At 40.0% G+C, this 18,854-nt stretch overlaps 1 protein-coding gene across 2 annotated transcripts in view; it reads right to left on the bottom strand.

The window, feature by feature from the left end:
* The window catches only part of LOC150088565 (alkaline phosphatase-like), a 451,864-nt gene that overhangs the window by 86,030 nt on the left and 346,980 nt on the right, over nt 1–18,854 (bottom strand). For both annotated transcript variants that reach the window (XM_090370808.1, XM_090370807.1), the window contains exon 2: nt 2,143–2,363. In XM_090370808.1, the coding sequence (XP_090226934.1) occupies nt 2,143–2,316 (174 nt within the window). In that variant the 5' untranslated portion in view covers nt 2,317–2,363. The remainder of the gene's footprint in view (nt 1–2,142; nt 2,364–18,854) is intronic.

Genomic DNA, 18,854 nt, shown 5'->3' with positions numbered 1-18,854 from the left:
TAGTCTATTATTCAATAAAATATCTTATTAGTTATCTTATTCTATTTGACAAAATTCCAAATAGACTGATATACGGAGGAGGAGGTTAGAATTCGAGATGCGGTTGTCTCTGAATTCTCTACCAGTACCATTCTTTCCATTAAAACTCCCATTTTTTGTTAAACGAAAATAAACAAATCAATGTTAAAAAGTTCGTTTCTGGAAGTGGCGTGCTATTTCTCTTTTTTTGTAGCTTAGCATGGTGTTTTAATCAGCAATTAACAGCAATGTCTGATGTTGTGAGGAAAAGACGGACTACCTTCTTACCTGGTTTGTTTTGTGGCTTCTTTGAATGAGCTTAGTTTCTTTCTTTTTTCTTTTTCTTTTTTGCAGCTACAGGAAGCTCCTCTAAGCACGCTTTCTTGATAATGATAATTGGCTGCAAAAGAAACCACCAGACTAAGATAGCTCCTTTTGCTTTAAAGCCCGTATCTGGGTGATTTTTTTAAATGTTCCCTCTATTTTTCAAGAAGATTCTTAATTAGAATTCTTTTTGTAGTTCTGGTTACTCAACACACTACAAAATTCCGCTCTTCGGACATTTTTTTTAAATTTCAGTAAGATAATGAAGTGTCGGAGTGTTTTTACTTAAGACACTGCATACGGACACGAATCGGCAATTAAAATATTTTTTTAAAACTTTCTCGTTTATACATGCTTAGAAAAGGATGCCTCATCTTCACGTTCATTTAAAGTCTTATTTAAATGCGATACAATTAGTCATTATTAACTACAGTCGTAAACAAGAAATTTTTCTTGTGAGAATTTAGAATGGGGCTAATAATGGACAATACTGGAACGTATCTTTGGTCCTCGTAGCCACTTAGAAAATGATGAAATTGTTTTCTGTTCATTACGATTATCACTTTCATCTGAAATCAAGATGATCTCTTTTATTTGCACAACAAATAATTTCGCAATCACTCTATTATGTATGGGGAATTTTAGTCACATTATGAATAACGATTATGGCTGTGCAAAAACGTCCAGGATATTAAGTGATAGGTAGAATTAGCTATATTCACGTTTACATATTAGCAGAATCAAATTTTAAGTCTGCAAGAAGTATATGTGCTCAAAAGTTAAGCAACAAACGTAAAAATGTAAATAAATCAAAATCCTTAATAACGAACAAAGGCAAGACATTTTTCTTTCGATGTGAAATTACAGATATAAAAATTTGTTCATGAACGGCTGAAATGTTTCATAAAGAACGAATAACCCATGTAAAATACTTTAATAAGGCCTGTCTTCTTTGTGGGTTGTAATACAGACATTGATTCCTCATATTGAGAAAGAGACTCTAATAAGTGGTATTTGAAGTATCAATTTCCATTCCTGATTAAGGGCTGACGCAGAATTAGTGAATTATTTTCTGAGTCCGTGATAGCAACCCTTCTATCTAGCGCATCCCAGGCATTATATATTGGAAAGTCTGGGAATCTGGCCGACCATTCCATATGGGCTATACTCTTCCTTTGAAAGTACTGGCTCAAAAGAAGAGCTAGCTCTGTGAGGGCATGCGTTATCGTTCATTTAAAAAAATGTGGACCAATTGCTCTTGAAAAAGGGTCAACTGAAGGATCTAGGAACTCAAGTCGAGAGAGTAATTTTAGCCCAGACTATTTAAACCACCGCCCCCAAACGGGTCTCTTTCTGCAAATTACCGGAATGATTGTTGTTTGTTTTTCTACCAAAGCAATTAAGGCTAAGAGGCTTCAGTGTATTGTTTCTTTATACATTTTACCGAATTTACAGTCGCTTAAATTTCACGAAAACACTTTATTAAAGTAAAAAAAATTAGTTTATTACTGTACTGTAGTTAAGAAGATGCAATTCCCTGCATTTAGTAAAATAACCTCTAAACTATATGTCATGCAGATGACATATAGTTACCAACCCAAATTAAATTAGGGACTAAAATCAGTACAACGAAACCAACTAGTAACAGACAGTTTCGCTACAGCTGATTTCATTTCTCTTTTCCCCCCAGTGGGTGGATTTATCCTACCCTCCCCATCATCCTGAACTTTATTAATTTCTGCGTTTTATTCACACTAGAGTGCGTTGAACATGTTTAAATTTACTAGGAACTTATCTTACCTTAGATAATGCCACGTATTCAAATTTGTCAAACGCCAAATCTCCTTCTTCGCCAGTCTGACCTTGCTTTTGACCTTTGAGGATTCGGCTTGTTGTCACAGTAGTAATACCCATGCCATCACCAATGAATAGAATGAGATTTTTAGCCACGTTGTAGTTACGGTCGTCTTTCATATTACGGAAAAGCTGATTTTTGGCTTGCTCATACCAGTGCCAGCGGTCTGCAAAGACAGGATCAAAGGTCACCTCAATTTTAGTTAAAAATTAGAAAAATAAGCTTTGTGAAGTACAGTCAGTGTTCTATCAGAAAAACTGCTCACTCTAAATGTCTAGATCGATTTATTATATTTTGTATACACATAAGTAATAAATTATGGAAACATCAGAACAAAAGATTTTTTTTTTTTTTAATGTGGAAAGCCAACGTATAATACCATGACAAGGTACCGACATGCAATTTCAAAACAATTCAGTTAACTCTTTTAAGTGAAGGCAAGTTTTTTGACTGTACATATTTTTAAAAATATTTTAATTAGTTAAACTCAAGTACTTCATAAAAAAAATTAAACGTCTGGTATCATGAAACACTAAAGTGTATCAATATAACAATGTTACTATACAAGCTGTTACTTAGCAGGCAGCGCCTCTAATACACTGCTCGACAAAATTAATATAACACGTATAAAACGATTTGTAACTCGTGCAGCTTGCAGTTAAGTGGGACAAAATTTGGTATGGTGGTGTACCATAGAATAACGATGAAATGAGATAGCGAGAAACTTCGGATAAGGGGCATTTAAGGGGTTGTATAAGAATTACTAAAAAGGTCACATTACATCAGCACGGCGTATGATCCCCCTCCAACAGCTAAACAGGCCTGACAGCGGTGAACCATGCTCGATATAAGGGTGTCTATAAGATTCTGTGGCAAAAAATCCCATTCTTCTACCAGCGCAGACCTCAGCTCACCAAGTGATTGAACATTTGGCTGTCGGCGTGCAATGCGACGGTAAAGGGCGTTAAGTCTAGTGATCGTGCTGGCCACGGTAGTCGTCGGATATCTTCAAGGTTCAAGGTTCTTCCACCACTTGAGCTCTATGTGCAGCGGCTTTGTCGTGCATAAAAAGAAAATTTGAGCATTCACACATGTCCGCAAGATCTTAATGTCTGCTCGGCGTCACCAGAGCTTGTAGGACCGCGGCCACTGATGCACTTTATGTGCTCGCTGGTAAAATGTCGGCTGAGTTGGTCGTGGCACGATACTCGTTGTATTAAAGAGTACCCAAAACCAGAGAAACACCATGGTGGACACCAGAGCTCCAAAGACTGAGAAAGATAGTACAAGCGAAACGAAAAGAATTCCAAAGGGCAAGAAGAACGTCGCTGGCAGCGGAAGTTGAGGAATTGAGAAATCGATATCGTCAACTCAGAAACCAGTATACAGACAAAATCAAAAAGAGCAAAAGGGAAAGTTGGCATAACTCTGTCCAAACAACAGGAAATACTTATCCCTGGGGGGTGGTGTACAAAATCACAACCAGCAGGCTGCCCAGAGGTGAAGTGACAACGGCAACCAAAACCCCGCAAGGCACTATGACCACAACCTGGAAAGACTCAGTAACAAATATTCTTGCAACAATCATACAGGAACCGCCAACAGAGATGACATTGGAGCAGACAGAAATATGCCAAACAAACGCGCAATATGCAAACACTCAAAGAGAACCACCATTTATTCTTGAAGAGATACAAGAGGCTACAAGCAGAACAAAAAACAAGCGATGTCCAGGTTCAGATCTAATCGAACCAGAAATGATTAAAAAGACAGCAGAATATGTTCCCCAACTCCTTCTGCGACTCTATAACTGCTGCTTGGCACAAGGCCACTTCCCAACTCAATGGAAAACAGCCATACTAAAATTGATACCAAAAAGCCCAACAAAACCACTGGAGTTACCAGCATCGTATAGACCGATAGCCCTGTTATCGACAGTTAGCAAGATTTACGAAAGGCTATTGTACAAGAGAATCGAACACTACTACACAGAAGCAAATCTCAGCAGTACAAAACAATATGGCTTTAAACAGGGTTCTTCAACCACAGATGCAATTCTGGATCTTCTCAACAAAGCCACACAATGCACCAACAAGTATTTTCTAGTGATTGCAGTGGACTTTGCTGGGGCGTTCGACACCCTCTGGTGGCCGAGCGTCATGGCAAGGCTCCGTGCTGCATCTTTGCCACAAAATCTTTATGACAGCCTAAAATCCTATCTCACGAACAGGGAAGTGCAGATCCTAACACCTTATGCTAGCCTCACCCGTCTTGTCCGCAGGGGCTGCTCCCAGGGATCGGTCCTGGGGCCACTCCTGTGGAACATTGTTCTAGATGACTTTCTCTGCAAGGACCTGGGCGATGTGGAGGCACAGGCCTTTGCTGATGATTTGGTCTTATCCACAGCAGCGGACTCACGAGCAAATCTGGAAAAGCAAGCAAACAAAGCACTGCAAACCCTACAGGAGTGGGCCAAAATAAACAATCTGAAAATAGCACCGGAAAAGACCAGCTCCGTTCTTCTTAGAGGAAAGCTTAAATTAAACCGGCCGCCACAAATCAAAATAGAAGGTACCACTGTCAGACTAACCAACCAGATAAAGTATCTAGGGATAATTATAGATAGCAATCTCTCATTTAAACCCCATCTAAATTACCTCAGGAGGAAAATACGCAAATATACAGGACTCATAATAAAAATAACGCGAAAGGACTGGGGACTAAACAAGAGGACCCTCTCCTTATATTATAAAGCCTTATTTATACCAGTAATTATCTACGGCTCACCTATATGGATGACGAAGACTAACACAGTAACAAATAGGAAAATATTAGAAACAATACAAAGGAACATACTACTCACCATCACTAGGGCAAGAAATACAACTAGTACGGCAGCGCTTCAGGTCATTGCTGGTGCACTGCCCCTTGACTTAGAGGTAGTACGAACTGGATTAATGTATTATTACAAAAAGGCAATACCAATCACAACTAACGGCTTAACCCTCAATGTTACCAATGATTGGAAGCAGGAGCAAAAAAGAATTGATGCACACCTAACTCATATTTGGCAGACAAGGTGGAATGAAACCACCAAAGGAGCAATAACCCACAAATTTCTTCCCCTTGTAACAAAAATGTACCCAAAAGCACCAGCATGGATATACCCGGGCCTCAACACTACCTACTTATTAACAGGCCACGGCCCGTTCAGAGATAAACTAAACACAATGGGCATAATAGAAGACAGGAACTGTCCATGTGGAGAACCAGAGACTTGGAGTCACGTCATGCATGACTGCGACCACTATGAAGATATAAGAGCAAGACTTATTGTAAGAATTCAGTATAACCCAATTCACCAAGAGTCTCGACTATTGGACACTCAGGAAGAGTACACAGCACTAACTAACTTCGCAATACAGTTATTCACAAGAAGGAAAACAATTATCTCAATGCAACCTGATCCTCGGGAGGACAATAACACCCAATAGATATATCAAAAACCAAATGTCATGGACGAAGTAAAAATAAAGGAGAGACACAGAAGAGTCAGAGCAAGAGCAAAAGAATAAAATCTCAGCATGAAGAAATAGACACGCCATTTGAAACTCAAGAGACCTGCGCAGGGCTACTTCTCCTGGGAGAGACCAAAGCAAGAATCCTGCGGCCAACCATCACTGACTTGATACAAGCGCGCCACAACGAAGTTCCTGAAAATGATGAAAAATGGAATGATATCAGAACTAGAGTGCCATCTGGCTATCAAATCTCGCACCTGCGAGATTTCTTTAAAACCCTAATCCATGGTGGGGGGAGAGACACACGCCCCCTTCCCCCTCGCCAACACTATTTCCCTCTGGTGAGGCATGGGCATGCCCCACTGAAAAACGGGGGGTCACCTTCCCTATCGACCCCTCTGCTTCCTATTTCACCCCCCAGCCTTTTGTCTCCCCACCCAAATCTGTCATCTCACACAGCGATTAGCCCTACATCAAAATTCTAAGCACACCAAAATTCTTGCCCGACCCAATTAGGCTTTATCAAGACCTTCAGCGTAAAACCCCGAACAGTGCTCCTAAAGCAAAACCCCAAATACGCAATAAAACATCCTCGCGACTATTTATTTTTCTAATTTATATTTTATTTATTTTGGTCCTAGCCACTGAAATCCGGAAAGTAGGTGGCAGGACCTGCCAGAGTACTGTTTCAATCACTGGTAACACCCGGCTGGCCTCCTCGTGGCTGGTATTGGTAACGTCGGGCCCCACTAGGGGCCCGGCAGCTAACAGGCCGGATGAACAATGGGTACTACATAGTACATATCCCACACACTTTTAAATCTCTGGCTTGACCGATACAGAGAACATACGCGGAGATGGGAGAAATCCCAGGAACCGTTAGACCCTCAACATACCTAATACTCGTTGTATTATGCATTTAAGAGGGGGAATCCCCCGACAGATTCGGCGTTCGGTCGTGCCCAGTGGGGGCGGACTGTTGGACCGCCTGTTTTACCATTCAAACGAAGGCGAATCAATGATGAATTGGAGGCCATATGGCAGACCCAATGGACCAATTTTGAGAAAGGTCATAATTTGTACACTTTAATGCCTTCTGTTCATACTATGAACTGAGGAAGACGTTCTTGGCTCCAGTTTGGGCTGGTGACATGTTCTGTCCTCACGGGACATGGCCTGAAGTCGAGGTTGTTCCGGTTGGGGTTGTCTCCGATGGAGCTATGTGCTTGCGGAGAGCCGGAGACCGGTCTCCACATGGTGCTGTATTGTCCTTTATATATGGATATAAGAGCGAGACCGGAGCGAGGGACACTCGTTCTCTCCGTCTGTTGGAGGAGCTTTTTGTCAATAAACAAATTACGGTTACTTTGTTGATTTTGTTAAAGTTGCTTTTTGTAGAAGGGCGATACCCAGTTAGTAGTAACGACCTACCTCCTCGTGGTGGCGGTGTGATTGGACCGTCCCCGCTGCGAAGCCAAATAGTCGATTAAATTAACTTTGTTTTGTCTTTTGTGTTGACCAGTTAGGTCTTTGTGTTTTGAAATTTAACCTAATAAAATAGTGGAGTTGATGAAACATGAATGAGAACCAAGTCGTATATGGGCGAAAGCCCTGGTGGCGACTTGGAATGAGAGCTCACGCATATCTCAAATTCCTCCACCACTTTAGCTCTATGTGCTGTGGTATTGTCGTACATGAAAAGAAAATTTGAGCCAACCGCACCCCTAAAAAGTCGCATATAAGGTTCGAGGACCTATTTCGGTACCTCTGCGCAGTTACGGAACCCCTAAAAACATGAGTAGAGGTTCGGCCGTTGATCATTATTCCGCCCCCACACGAGAACATCGGCTCCACCGTAAGTGTCCCTTTCTCTAATGTTGGAGGGACGGTGATGACTTGCTATCCTGAGTACTGGAGAGTTTTTATAGGCATGAAAATTTGCATAATGTGCGGCTCTGTAAGGCGGTAGATCGATTTCTATTGAATACTTGGAATTTTCACCCCAGGATGCCTATTATATCAAATATTCTCCTTCGACGACACTGTTCACAATAAAATATTCATGAAAAACATTTTGTTCTGTTAATTTTGTAGAGCAGTGCAGTTTTTCAGAGTCTTCATTCGAGGCCATTCAATTGGCACTCAGGTTTGGGCGGCCTGAGTGCGGGATGCTGGCACCAACTTGTGTGCTATCTCAGGTGGGTGCGGGATTAGCGCCAATTCGCAAAATAAGAGATATAGCAGACCTAGGTTAGAAAACTTGCCTGGGACGGGCACCAGGAAACAGTTGCCTGGTGGTCTGAATATATTCAGGCTTTTATACAGAGTGCATGTTAGACAATAAACTAGGTGTATTTAGACGAGTCTTGGGGCCAGCATAGAAGAGAAACACATGAGATGATGAGGCCATTCAATACAGAGGGTGATTTCAATTCACGTAAACCAAATTCAAATTATAAGTGTTTATCTACCGTTGACAATTTAATGGAATTTGATTCGGAATGGCTGGAATGATCTGATTCTCTTGTGCTTTACAATAAGCTGCTACCAAGATTCTAGTGGTCTGGGCAGCGCAAACACTTATTTCACTTAGTGGCAAATAAAGTTGTTTGTTTAGGAGCATTAGCAACTAAGGCCATATTGCTCCCGGGATATACGGTGATCATTCCCTGACCTTTCCGCTTCCTCCGTATTTGGTGGTCATGGGCTCGAACCCCGGTCTAATCAAGAAGCGTGTGCTACGCACTGCTGCTCCTGCCCACCTGGCTACGGAGGCGCCCGGCAAATAAAGGAGCAATCAACTTCCCGACTGTAGCAGTGCATTTTAGATTAGTGCAATACCAAAGAAACTCTTTGTAAAGGTACCTCCACAATATGAGATCAGTTTCCTAGTTTTCTAAACATTAGGTAAGGTAAACCGGCTCTGACCACTACTTAAAGTAATGTTTATAACAAAAGAAAATTCAAAATGTATTACGGGTCTGTCATTTAAATAAATTCTATTAGAATATCAGCAGCATATCTGTAAAAGCAAATAGACCTGGCATAATAAAATTATTAAACGCTCCTTGAAATTATAATAAGTGTATATTGCTCGTAAATAAATTAATGAAAGCGATTTCGTGTAAGTTTTATTCAATTCTATTACAGAGAACCTAAGTTTATCCTAAATAGCGTTCACTCAGCGAGCTTTTCATTAAATCATTTTTTTTTCTCGTTTCGTTTTTGTGGCTTAAAAAGTCTTTTAATTCACCGTAGTTGAAAAGAGATAGATTCATCGCAGCATGAGAAGAGGAGTCAAGAAGATGGAGATGGAATGAGCCAAGAGCACAGGTCACGGAGAGTAACATAAACAACAGTTAATTGTCTAGATTACAGAATAACGTTAAAATTAGATTTAAGGAAGGGCCAACGCTGGGGGTAGCTTATTGTCAGTAGAAAACATACAAAGACGCCTATTTCTCAGTAAATCCATCAAGGATGCTTCTCACGCACACACACGGAGAGAGTTTTTACGGGTTTCATAATGACTCTGAGCGTTATTTGGTATTTCTGCTTGATGTTCGTCTCACAATGGCGTGTTTATTATTATCTGAGCGATGTCAGTAGGCTATGTGCATCCTGCCACTAAAATATCAGCGAATACGTGTGGTCCTTTTTAGCGCTTTCTCACATAAAACTGTGAATTATTAAAATAGGAATTCTTGGATGAATCAGTAAAACGTGATTGTTTTTCTATTATTACAACACGGAGGAAGCAGTTAGAAAGGAATTATTAATGAGCAGAAACTGTACCGAGACTTGGAGAAGAAACATTTGCAGACAATTGCTAATGAGCATTGCATTCTCGATGATTTTAAGTTTCTTAAATCAGAAAGGAAAAGACGACCAGCGATGCGTTAAAATTAGCAAATAATTTGAAACGGTCTATTGTAGGATGTAGTTCGATAGGAGGGCCAGGCAAGTGTAGAAAAAATTAAAACGCTTTATTTTAATAGAAGTCATTATTGAAAAGCTACTTTGTAAGTTAGTTATTGTTGAAATAAATCAATCTTTGCTATTATGCAAATGAAATGAAATAAAGAGAGTGCTCCTATTACTTTATGGAATTGTTACATCAACTATTGTTAGAGTCAAATGGATTGGGTAGTTAGTAACATTTCCTTTTTTTAATCTTTCTCAATTATACTGTCTGTTTTAGAAATATCTGTCGAGCTATTCCAAATATCATTAAAATTCCGACAAATAGACTATTTATTTTCGAATATAACGCATGGGTCATCCATAAAGTGTACAGTGTAGTTATATTGCTGGACATTGTTGTCGAGCGCTCACTGGAGAGAAATAAATGGGCCATAAGGCATATGAATATAAAAGAAAAATTCTCGGTTTCAGTACTGCGCATATGTGAAAGATTCGTTTTCCTGTTTGCAGTTATTGTGTTCGGGTCTGGAGGCCACCTTTGAATAAAAAGAGTTCAATAAATTTAATAAATATAATTTAAAGCAGAATTTAATATAATTTAAAATATAATTTATTTAATAAATAAATTTATAATTTTTGTCCTAAATAAATTCAATAATTCATTTTTTGTTCTTATTTATGGCTGATACCAGTTCATTTAGGAAATAATCTACTGTATATATAGAGTACATCACTGCATACAACTCCCTTAATGGCTACAAACCAGGGGTTTACATAAAAAGATGAACAGAGATGATAAACACTAAAACAACAAAATATTAGACGCTGTAGCATTGCATATGGAAGAAACTACAGAAGACGTAGCACCTATCCTATTAAGTATTCACAGTACACGCTTCTGGCGGAGGCAAAATGCAGTGAGGTTTTTTCCTGGCATTACTTTTGTTTCCTGATTCCGCTGGAGGGTATCATGCACGCCGAAGTATATCTGAACATCGTTGTCGATCAGGAACACCAGATAATATTGCATGCTTACTCCTATAGATAGGGATACTTCCAAGATGATAATGCTATCATCCGCTCCATAAATGTGTAAAAGAGTGGTTTGAGGAACACAAGGAAGATTTCAAGCATCTGTCTCTCCCAGCCAAATCTAGGATCTCAAACCCATTGAGCATCTGTGGGATGAATTGGAATGGCACATTCGTCAGCTTTCCTGCTCACGTCACTCCTTGAACTGGGGACAGTTTTGTTACATGGCCCGATATTCTTCGTGCCACTTTTCAACACTTTGATTACATACTACGTCGTGAAGAAGCAGTGGTTCAAGCTAAAGAAGGTCTAACTTGCATTAGCTCATGGTCCTAATAAAATGGTTAAACAGTACGAGTTGATGGCTCAGGAAAGATCACGAATCGCAAAAAAACTCTGAAAGATGATGGAGAGGATTTTTATGAAAGAATTAACAAGCAAAGTATTAAATGGACAAAATTGAAATCGGAACGCAAGCCATTTTCCAGATTATGTGGTAATTAAATATATAACAAATACTTACGTCGACGAAATATGAAAATTCGCCTTTATATATTGACTTTCTTATAAAATACTGCTCGCTTCTTATGTAATCTATTACAGCGAGTGTACATTATTTAAGCTACACTGGCGACTCCATCGATCACGTCCATTCCTGATAGCGTTTTGCTTTGAGACTCTACAGATTGCCACAAAAGAAAACGGCATAGCGTATCAGCAGAACCATACATGGCAACAAGATTAAAAATTCACTAGTCATTGAACACTAGTTCAACCAAGGCTAAAGAATCAGCAGCCTATCGATGTTGATTATTTACAGCTCTGTATACAGAGGATACCAATTTATCTTAACTTTATCTTTTTCCTCTTCAAACAAGACAGAATTTGCGTTTCGGTATTGGATTTATTCCAAGAATTATAATTAACCGGAGTTAGTGGTGACGCATGTAATGAATAGTTTTCGTCTCGGAAGACACTCCAAATATTTAATCTCAGAAGTTTATTTAATAGAATTCTCAATCATTTTGAAGGGTGACCTTATTTTAATTAAACACGAAGAATTCTAATCATCAACTCCTTAATACAACTTCTTACACAGGTCATTAGCTCACCGGCCTATTATCGGCCTCAATGGGCCCGCTAGAATAGCGGGAATACATCACTTCTCTTTGCCTCGTGCAACGGGACAACGAACCCTTTAAAACGACTACAGAAAGGATGTTCGCAGATGCCATAAAATATTTACATCCGTTTTAATTTAGAATACCGATGACGGCTGAGGGTAAACAGTGCATATCGCCAGTCGGAGGGAGGTGTCGCTAGCTACGGCATGACGGTGGAATGCGAGTGTTTGTAACTGGGTACAGCTGGTCAGAAGTGTCCGTGATTGCAAAATATTTGTTTCGCGTTTTCATTAAATGAAATTCATAAAAGAAACGCTCGCACACGCTTCCCAAACAAGTCCCACTGCCATCTTTGTGGGACAGTCTTATTCTAGACATGGTTGGTGTTATTTTCTGATTAAAGAGTGAAACAGTGGAAGTACTCAGTTCATTTACGTTCACATATTATTCAGTTCATTCCTTATAAGACTCATTGTTTGACGTTTCTAAATCGTTTCTTATGACTCCACCACAGATTTCTTATTATTAGAAAAAAATATCAAATGGTCCCATATTAGTATATTAAAATCCATATCCATAATATCCATTTTGTAGTTAGATGGAGAGAATGGATACGATAAATTAGGTTGCGGGGGGGTGGGTTGTTTTCTGGTAAGCGCGAGGCGATTAAGAGCATGAAGCATTAGTCTATTTGTGAACTGCTTTTTTTTATGGTCGGACTGCTTGTTTGTCAGACAAAAACTCCAAGTTTACGAGAGAAGAAAAAATTCATTTGAATTCTCTTTCAAATTTTACAGAAAGTTCGAGTCCAGGAGAAGAATGAAGCAGTCATATGTAAATAGAGTTCTTTTGTGAATAAAATTTCTCTGAGCTTCAACAGCGACCGACAGTCGTACTAGACTGACTACACAGATTCTCGTCTGATCACCGAAGTTAAGCAGTGTTAGGCTCAATCAATATTTGGGGGAAGTAAAGAACACCAACCTGAGCACAGAGTACAGCTGACTTTTCTCTCCTCCCCATATTTCAATTAAATTTTCGCCTCGGTTTTATTTTTCCAAAAATAAGGGGCCGGTAATTTTATTGAAATTTACTACTTAAATAGCAATTCAACTCTTTTCAATTTTGTGAAGTACAGATCGTTGGCAGAATAATGAAAACGCCTATCAGAGATTATGTGCGACCAGGACGGAGTTAATACGGTACGGCACGTTATCTCAACAACTGTGATTCAAGAACCTGGCATCATTCATGCAGGTTGGATGATGGCGGAAACCTCCGTCGTAAGTGTCGCTCTAGAAGCCCTCCACAAATGTTTTGTGGTCTGGGTGAGTTGGGGCTATTGTAGGTAACTTTGTCCTCGTCGTCTTCGAACCACCGCTTGACAATAGGGACTCTGTAACACTGTCATCGTTGAAGACACACGATCAGAATGGGCGGAAAAGTTGCAGTATGGTATGTAGCTCGTGCTAGTGAGCGGCTCTCTACTGGGATGAGGGGACCAAGGTCATGCTAGGTAGAAGAGCTCCAACATCATTACGGAACAGGCAGAACTTTTGATTGTTGATGCAGACACCTCGGAAGATACAGCTCCTACGGTTGTTGTCAAACGTCTGTCTGTTTGTCTTAAGCCGTACTTCATCCCCCTTAGTCTCAAAGGGGGATGAAGTACGGCTCATCTGACCATATCATTCAACCACTGCTAAGTGGGCCATACTTCTGCTCCGGGAATCAGTGGGCACGTTGGCGGCTGTTGCAAGCAGTTGGTGTAGCTCTCTCTTTTTTTTTTTTTTTTTTTTATGAGAACCCCAAACACGAGAGGTATTATAACCTATAGTACTTAGTACCGTGCTTGGGTTGGAGGTTGAGAACACGAAAGAAGATATTTGTTGATATTGGACTTGAACTTCTGTAGATTGTAATTTTCAGGAAATACGTATGAAGGAAGGTTGTTCCAGAAAACGGCAGTTGAATGAATAAATGAGGAAGATGAAAAGTTGGTTCTGTGGGTTTGAAGTTGGACAGTAAATGGATGTTGGCTGGTGGCGGCACGTGTTCGGACTGTTTTGAAAGAGAGAGAGGGAATTATAGAAGCCAATTCAGAAGAACAGTGCCCATGGAAGTATCTGTAGAAGAGGCATGCAGCAGAAACAGTGCGTCTATGAGAAAGCGAGTGGAGAGACTCTGTTAGAGATGAATCATTAATTAACCTAACTGCCCTCTTCTGATTGGAATCAAGAAGCCTGAGAGAGGTTTGGGGGGCACCACCCCAGATGTGGGAACAATATTCCATGGCAGGGCGGATTTGCGATTTATACAGAGTGAGCAGCTGTTTGGGAGAAAAGTAACGCCGAGAGTGAAAGAGAAAACCAAGTTTTTTAGATGCAGAGGAAGCAATATTTGTAATGTGCTTGTGCCAAGAGAGATTAGAAGTCAGGGTAATCCCCAAAAGAGATATATCATTTTGTCTAGAAATCGGAGTGTCACTAAAGATAAGCATAGGAGCAGAAGAATCCTTTTTGCGAGATATAAGACAAGATTGAGTTTTAGAAGGGTTGAAATCAACTAAGTTGTCTTTGCCCCACCGGAGAATTACCTGAAGATCGGCATTTAAGGAATTGGCAGCAGATTTTCGAGAACTTGAAGCTGATTGAGCTGGACAAGGTTTCTCAAAATGGAAAGTTGAATGCAATGTGCTATCATCGGCAAAACTATGGATAGGATTTCCAGTCAATGGAAGAAGGTCATTGATATACAAGAGGAAAAGAGTGGGGGAAAGAACTGAACCTTGGGGGGACACCGGCATTAGTGGAGAAGTTAGAAGACAGAGAGCCATCTACCATCACCCTCAGTGAGCGATCAGAGAGAAAACTGGATAACCAATTACTAAAAACAGTTGGCAAACCATAAGATGGAAGTTAGCTTGTTTAGAAGACCTTTATGCCAAACACGATCAAAAGCCTTTGAGATGTCAAGAGCAACTACTTGTGTTTCACCGAACCTTTCCATTGAATTAGTCCATAAATGGGTAACATAAGCCAGAATATCACCAGTGGATCGACACTGACGGAATCCATACTGGCGATCGTTGATCAGACGGAAGGTTTCTAAGTAGTTTAAGAGTTGGGTTAATTGATTTCTCCATTACTTTAGAAAGAGTAGAAGTAATTGCAATGGGACGATAATTGGATGGGAGGGATTTGTCACCCTTTTTAGGAACTGGCTGGATATGAGCAAATTTCCAAGCAGAAGGAAAAACACCTTTGGAATAAGAAAGTGAAAAAAGGCGGCAAAGAATAGGAGTAAGTTCAGGAGCACAGGTTTTGAGAACAAGTGGAGAAATACCATCAGGACCTGGAGCTTTCTTAGCATCAAGATTCATCAAAATCCTTCTGATATCCTTTTGACGGAAGACCACAGGAGGCATTGAATGGAGCGTATTAGGAATGGTGGGAGGTGTTTTACCAAGATCATTAATACATGAGCTCAAAGAAAAATGGGATGCTAGCAGGTCAGCTTTATCCTTGGCTGAAGTGACAACAGAACCATCTGGTTTGGACAGAGGTGGGAGCAGAGATGGACAAAAGTTGCGGCCAATAGCTTTGGCAAGAGACCAGAATGCTCGGCTATCATTAAGTCAAGAAGCAAGTTTTCTACTCTTAGCCTGTTCAAACTCTAGTTTGGTCTGATTAATAACTGCTTTACAATTGTTGCGAGCTTTGGTGTAGGCAGAAAATGAAACTGAAGAATTAGAAACAAGCCAATTACGATATGCAACGTTCTTCTCTTGGACAGCCTTAGCACATTTATTGGAAAACCAAGGTTTAGATAAAGGACGAGATTTTAAAGTGGAGTGTGGGATAAAGGATTCCATTCCTGCAAGAATAATTTCACTGACACGATCTGAGCAAACGTTGACATCAGAAGTTTTGAAACAGTAATCAGACCAAGGAAAAGAAGAAAAGAAGTCTCGCAGGTCATCCCATTTTGCATTTTGTAATGCCAAACAATACGAGGTTGGGAATAGCCATGAGATAAAGGTTCCATTGGAGAAGAGGCAATCACCAAGTTGTGATCTGAAGTGCCTAAAGGACCTCTCACTTCAACCTTGTACTTAGAAGGGTTGTTTGTGAGAAAAAGATCAAGCGTATTGGCTGTATGATTAGGATTGTCCGGTATTCTTGTAGGTAAATGAACAATCTGTGCTAGGTCATTAGTAATTGCAAAAGCCTCAGCATCTCGACCTGCTGGGTCGGTGTGACTAGAAAACGGAAGCCAGCTGGAGTTGTGAACGTTAAAATCACCAAGGAAAATTACCTCACTGTTAGGAAAGTTGGACTGGAGAAAGTCAAGTTGCAAAGAGAGGAAGTCAAAGAGCTCCAAGTGATTAGTGGAGTTGGGAGAACGGTAGAGACAGCAGATGAATTTTACACAATGAGGTAGAGAGATTTTAAGCCAGAGAAGATCAAAGAGAGGAGATTCCAAATTGCCAAGTCTCTGACAGGGAATATCAGAACGGACATATGCACAAGTACCACCTTTGAGGCGAAAGGAATCATACAGCAAATAATTTAGACATCTGAGATGAGCAGTAGTTGAATCAACTGATAACTGAGATTCAGTCAGAAAAAGTACATGGGGTTTGGAAGACTGCAAGTGGAAATGGACATCGTTGAGATTAGAATTGAGACCACGTATATTTGTGAAATGAATTAGGAAGTCCTTGGGAGGTTTAGATCTTTTCGCAGATAAGCTTGCTCTATTATTTTGACAATTCATGGTGTATTGAATAGTAAGAAAAAGTGGGTGGGACATGCTGTATGAAGTAATGAAATTTTTGGATATGGCATACATGTGGTAAGAATATACCCAGATCCTTGACATAACGTGGCCTCGACAATGCTCCCCGCATACACACTACTCGGACTCCCTCCAGTCACTATCTGGCAGAGTAGAGGTAGCAAGATTATACACTAGCTGATCCGGAAGCTTCCTAGAGAGTTACCAATAGGTTCAGTCCGGTGTACTAACTAGCGGCCGGCCTGCGAACACCGTTTTAGAGCTGTACCCTCGAAATGTAAGGAATATTGGATCTCGACACGACATTCACCATAACCTCAAAAATCATCAATCATACTGCATGATGGAAGAGATAGGGAAGGGTTGGCCGGAACTTAGCTCTAGAGACTAAACATGGGTTCCACCACTTCAAGCCTCCAATAAGCAAAGTGGTGGTATTTCACCGGTTGATGAGAGTCATCTACCACCTAGTACTGCCTGGTAACATAGAGGGGCGGCGTTCCTCCATGTGGTGTGGGTGCCACACCTCGACCCCTGCTTACGTTGGTTCACACCTGGGTGGTCACCCACCATGTACTTGTGCATGAAGGTTATACCCAGGATTACTAACAGTCCCACCATCGTGAAGGTGCAAGCAGAGGATTTGGCTGTCATAGACCGTCCGGACTTCGCCGAAATTGGGTCCACTTTGACTTGAGTGTCACCCGAATATCAGTTCCATCAGCGTTTTAGACTCCCAGGTAGCAAGAACAGCTTGTCTGGCATATCTGAGAGAATGTCTATGACAACCTCAAGGACCTTCTGACTGTTCTCTATAAGAGATCTGTTTTGGGTCCCTTGTGTTCAAATGTAGTTTTGGATCAATGGCTCTCTTGAGGTCACGAGCACTGTCATTAAGTTGCGCATGCAGATGATTTAGCTCTTTGTGTTCCTGGCTCTTCCAGGATAGTATTAGAAAATAGAATTAAGATTATTTTGGATAATTTATGTGACTGGGCCAGTACTAATAAATTGAAAATATCGATTACTAACAGTAAGATGATGGTATTTGGGGCTCCTTCAATATTGGGAGACAAGAGCTTTAAATCTAATTAAGCAGATTCAGTATGTTAAATCTTTTAAATATTTCGGAATTTGGTTAAATGATAAATTAAAGCTTTTCGCTTTGCTATAATTCAAGTTTCCAGATCAGATTGAGGTTTAAATGAGAAGGTTTTGAATTTATACTATAAGGCAGTATTTTTGCCTATAATTCCTTATGGTGCTGGCTTATGGTTTAGGCGACTGCAAATATAAGATTTTGTAACAAGTTGTGCTCTATTCAAATATCTATTTTGTAACTTTGAATTGAGTGTGCAGGATAGTGTCTACCAACGCTTTGCAGATTGTTGCAGGGATTATACCGTTGACTGTATATATTATAAAGAGGGATTATTTATAACTTTAAAAAAAGGCAGACAGATAACATTTTAGGAGTTAATTTGAATTTGAAGAATAGTATAGTATTAAAATAGAGGAAAAGAGAATAATGAATGAACTATATACTACGTGGCAAGTAGATGGGATAATAGTATAACTGGTGTAGTGACCTGGAAATTTATTCCTAATGTACAATTTATTCCATACAATAGGAAGGAATGGTTCTTTCAGATCTAAATTGTTCCAGTTCGGATTAGAAGCGAGTAATTTGTGTTTTTGCGGGATAGAGGAAGATTGGAATCATGTATTACTGCATTGCCATTTGTATGAAAATTTTAATTTAGAATTATTCAGCTATGTGTTGATAACAGAAGGACAACTTAATGATCTTTTATTTGACAGTGTTAAATTTAGTACTTTTCAAAGACGTAAGGTATTTAATAAAAGGGAGCAGCTTTAGCATGCAGCTAAGCACTAGTTATTCTATGTTATTTTTATTATAATTTAATATTCCATGGTTTGGTTTTTTGGTTTTTTTTATGTATCCTATGGATTTTTTTTGCAGGTACTCAGGATTCGATACTTTGAGTACGGGATTGCTGGCATCCACTGGTATGGCATACCCCACCAGTGGATGCGGGATGTTGCGCATTGAGCAGTCTACTGGACTGCGCAACATTGATACCTGGTGCCTGTGGCAAAGTGACTTCATATAAACAACACACACTACAGTACAAACAACACACACTACAGTAGTAATCAATGCACAAACAAACAGGCCCGTTTTACAGACTTCCTGTATTTATTCATAGAGATATTTGTCACCCTTCGAGACAA

This window comes from Mastigoproctus giganteus, chromosome 3 (assembly GCF_048544385.1).
Source record: "Mastigoproctus giganteus isolate SK-2022 chromosome 3, ASM4854438v1, whole genome shotgun sequence".
Lineage (NCBI taxonomy): Eukaryota > Metazoa > Arthropoda > Arachnida > Uropygi > Thelyphonidae > Mastigoproctus > Mastigoproctus giganteus.
The sequence above is the reverse complement of the archived record's forward strand: the minus strand, read 5'-3'. Positions and strand labels throughout refer to the sequence as shown.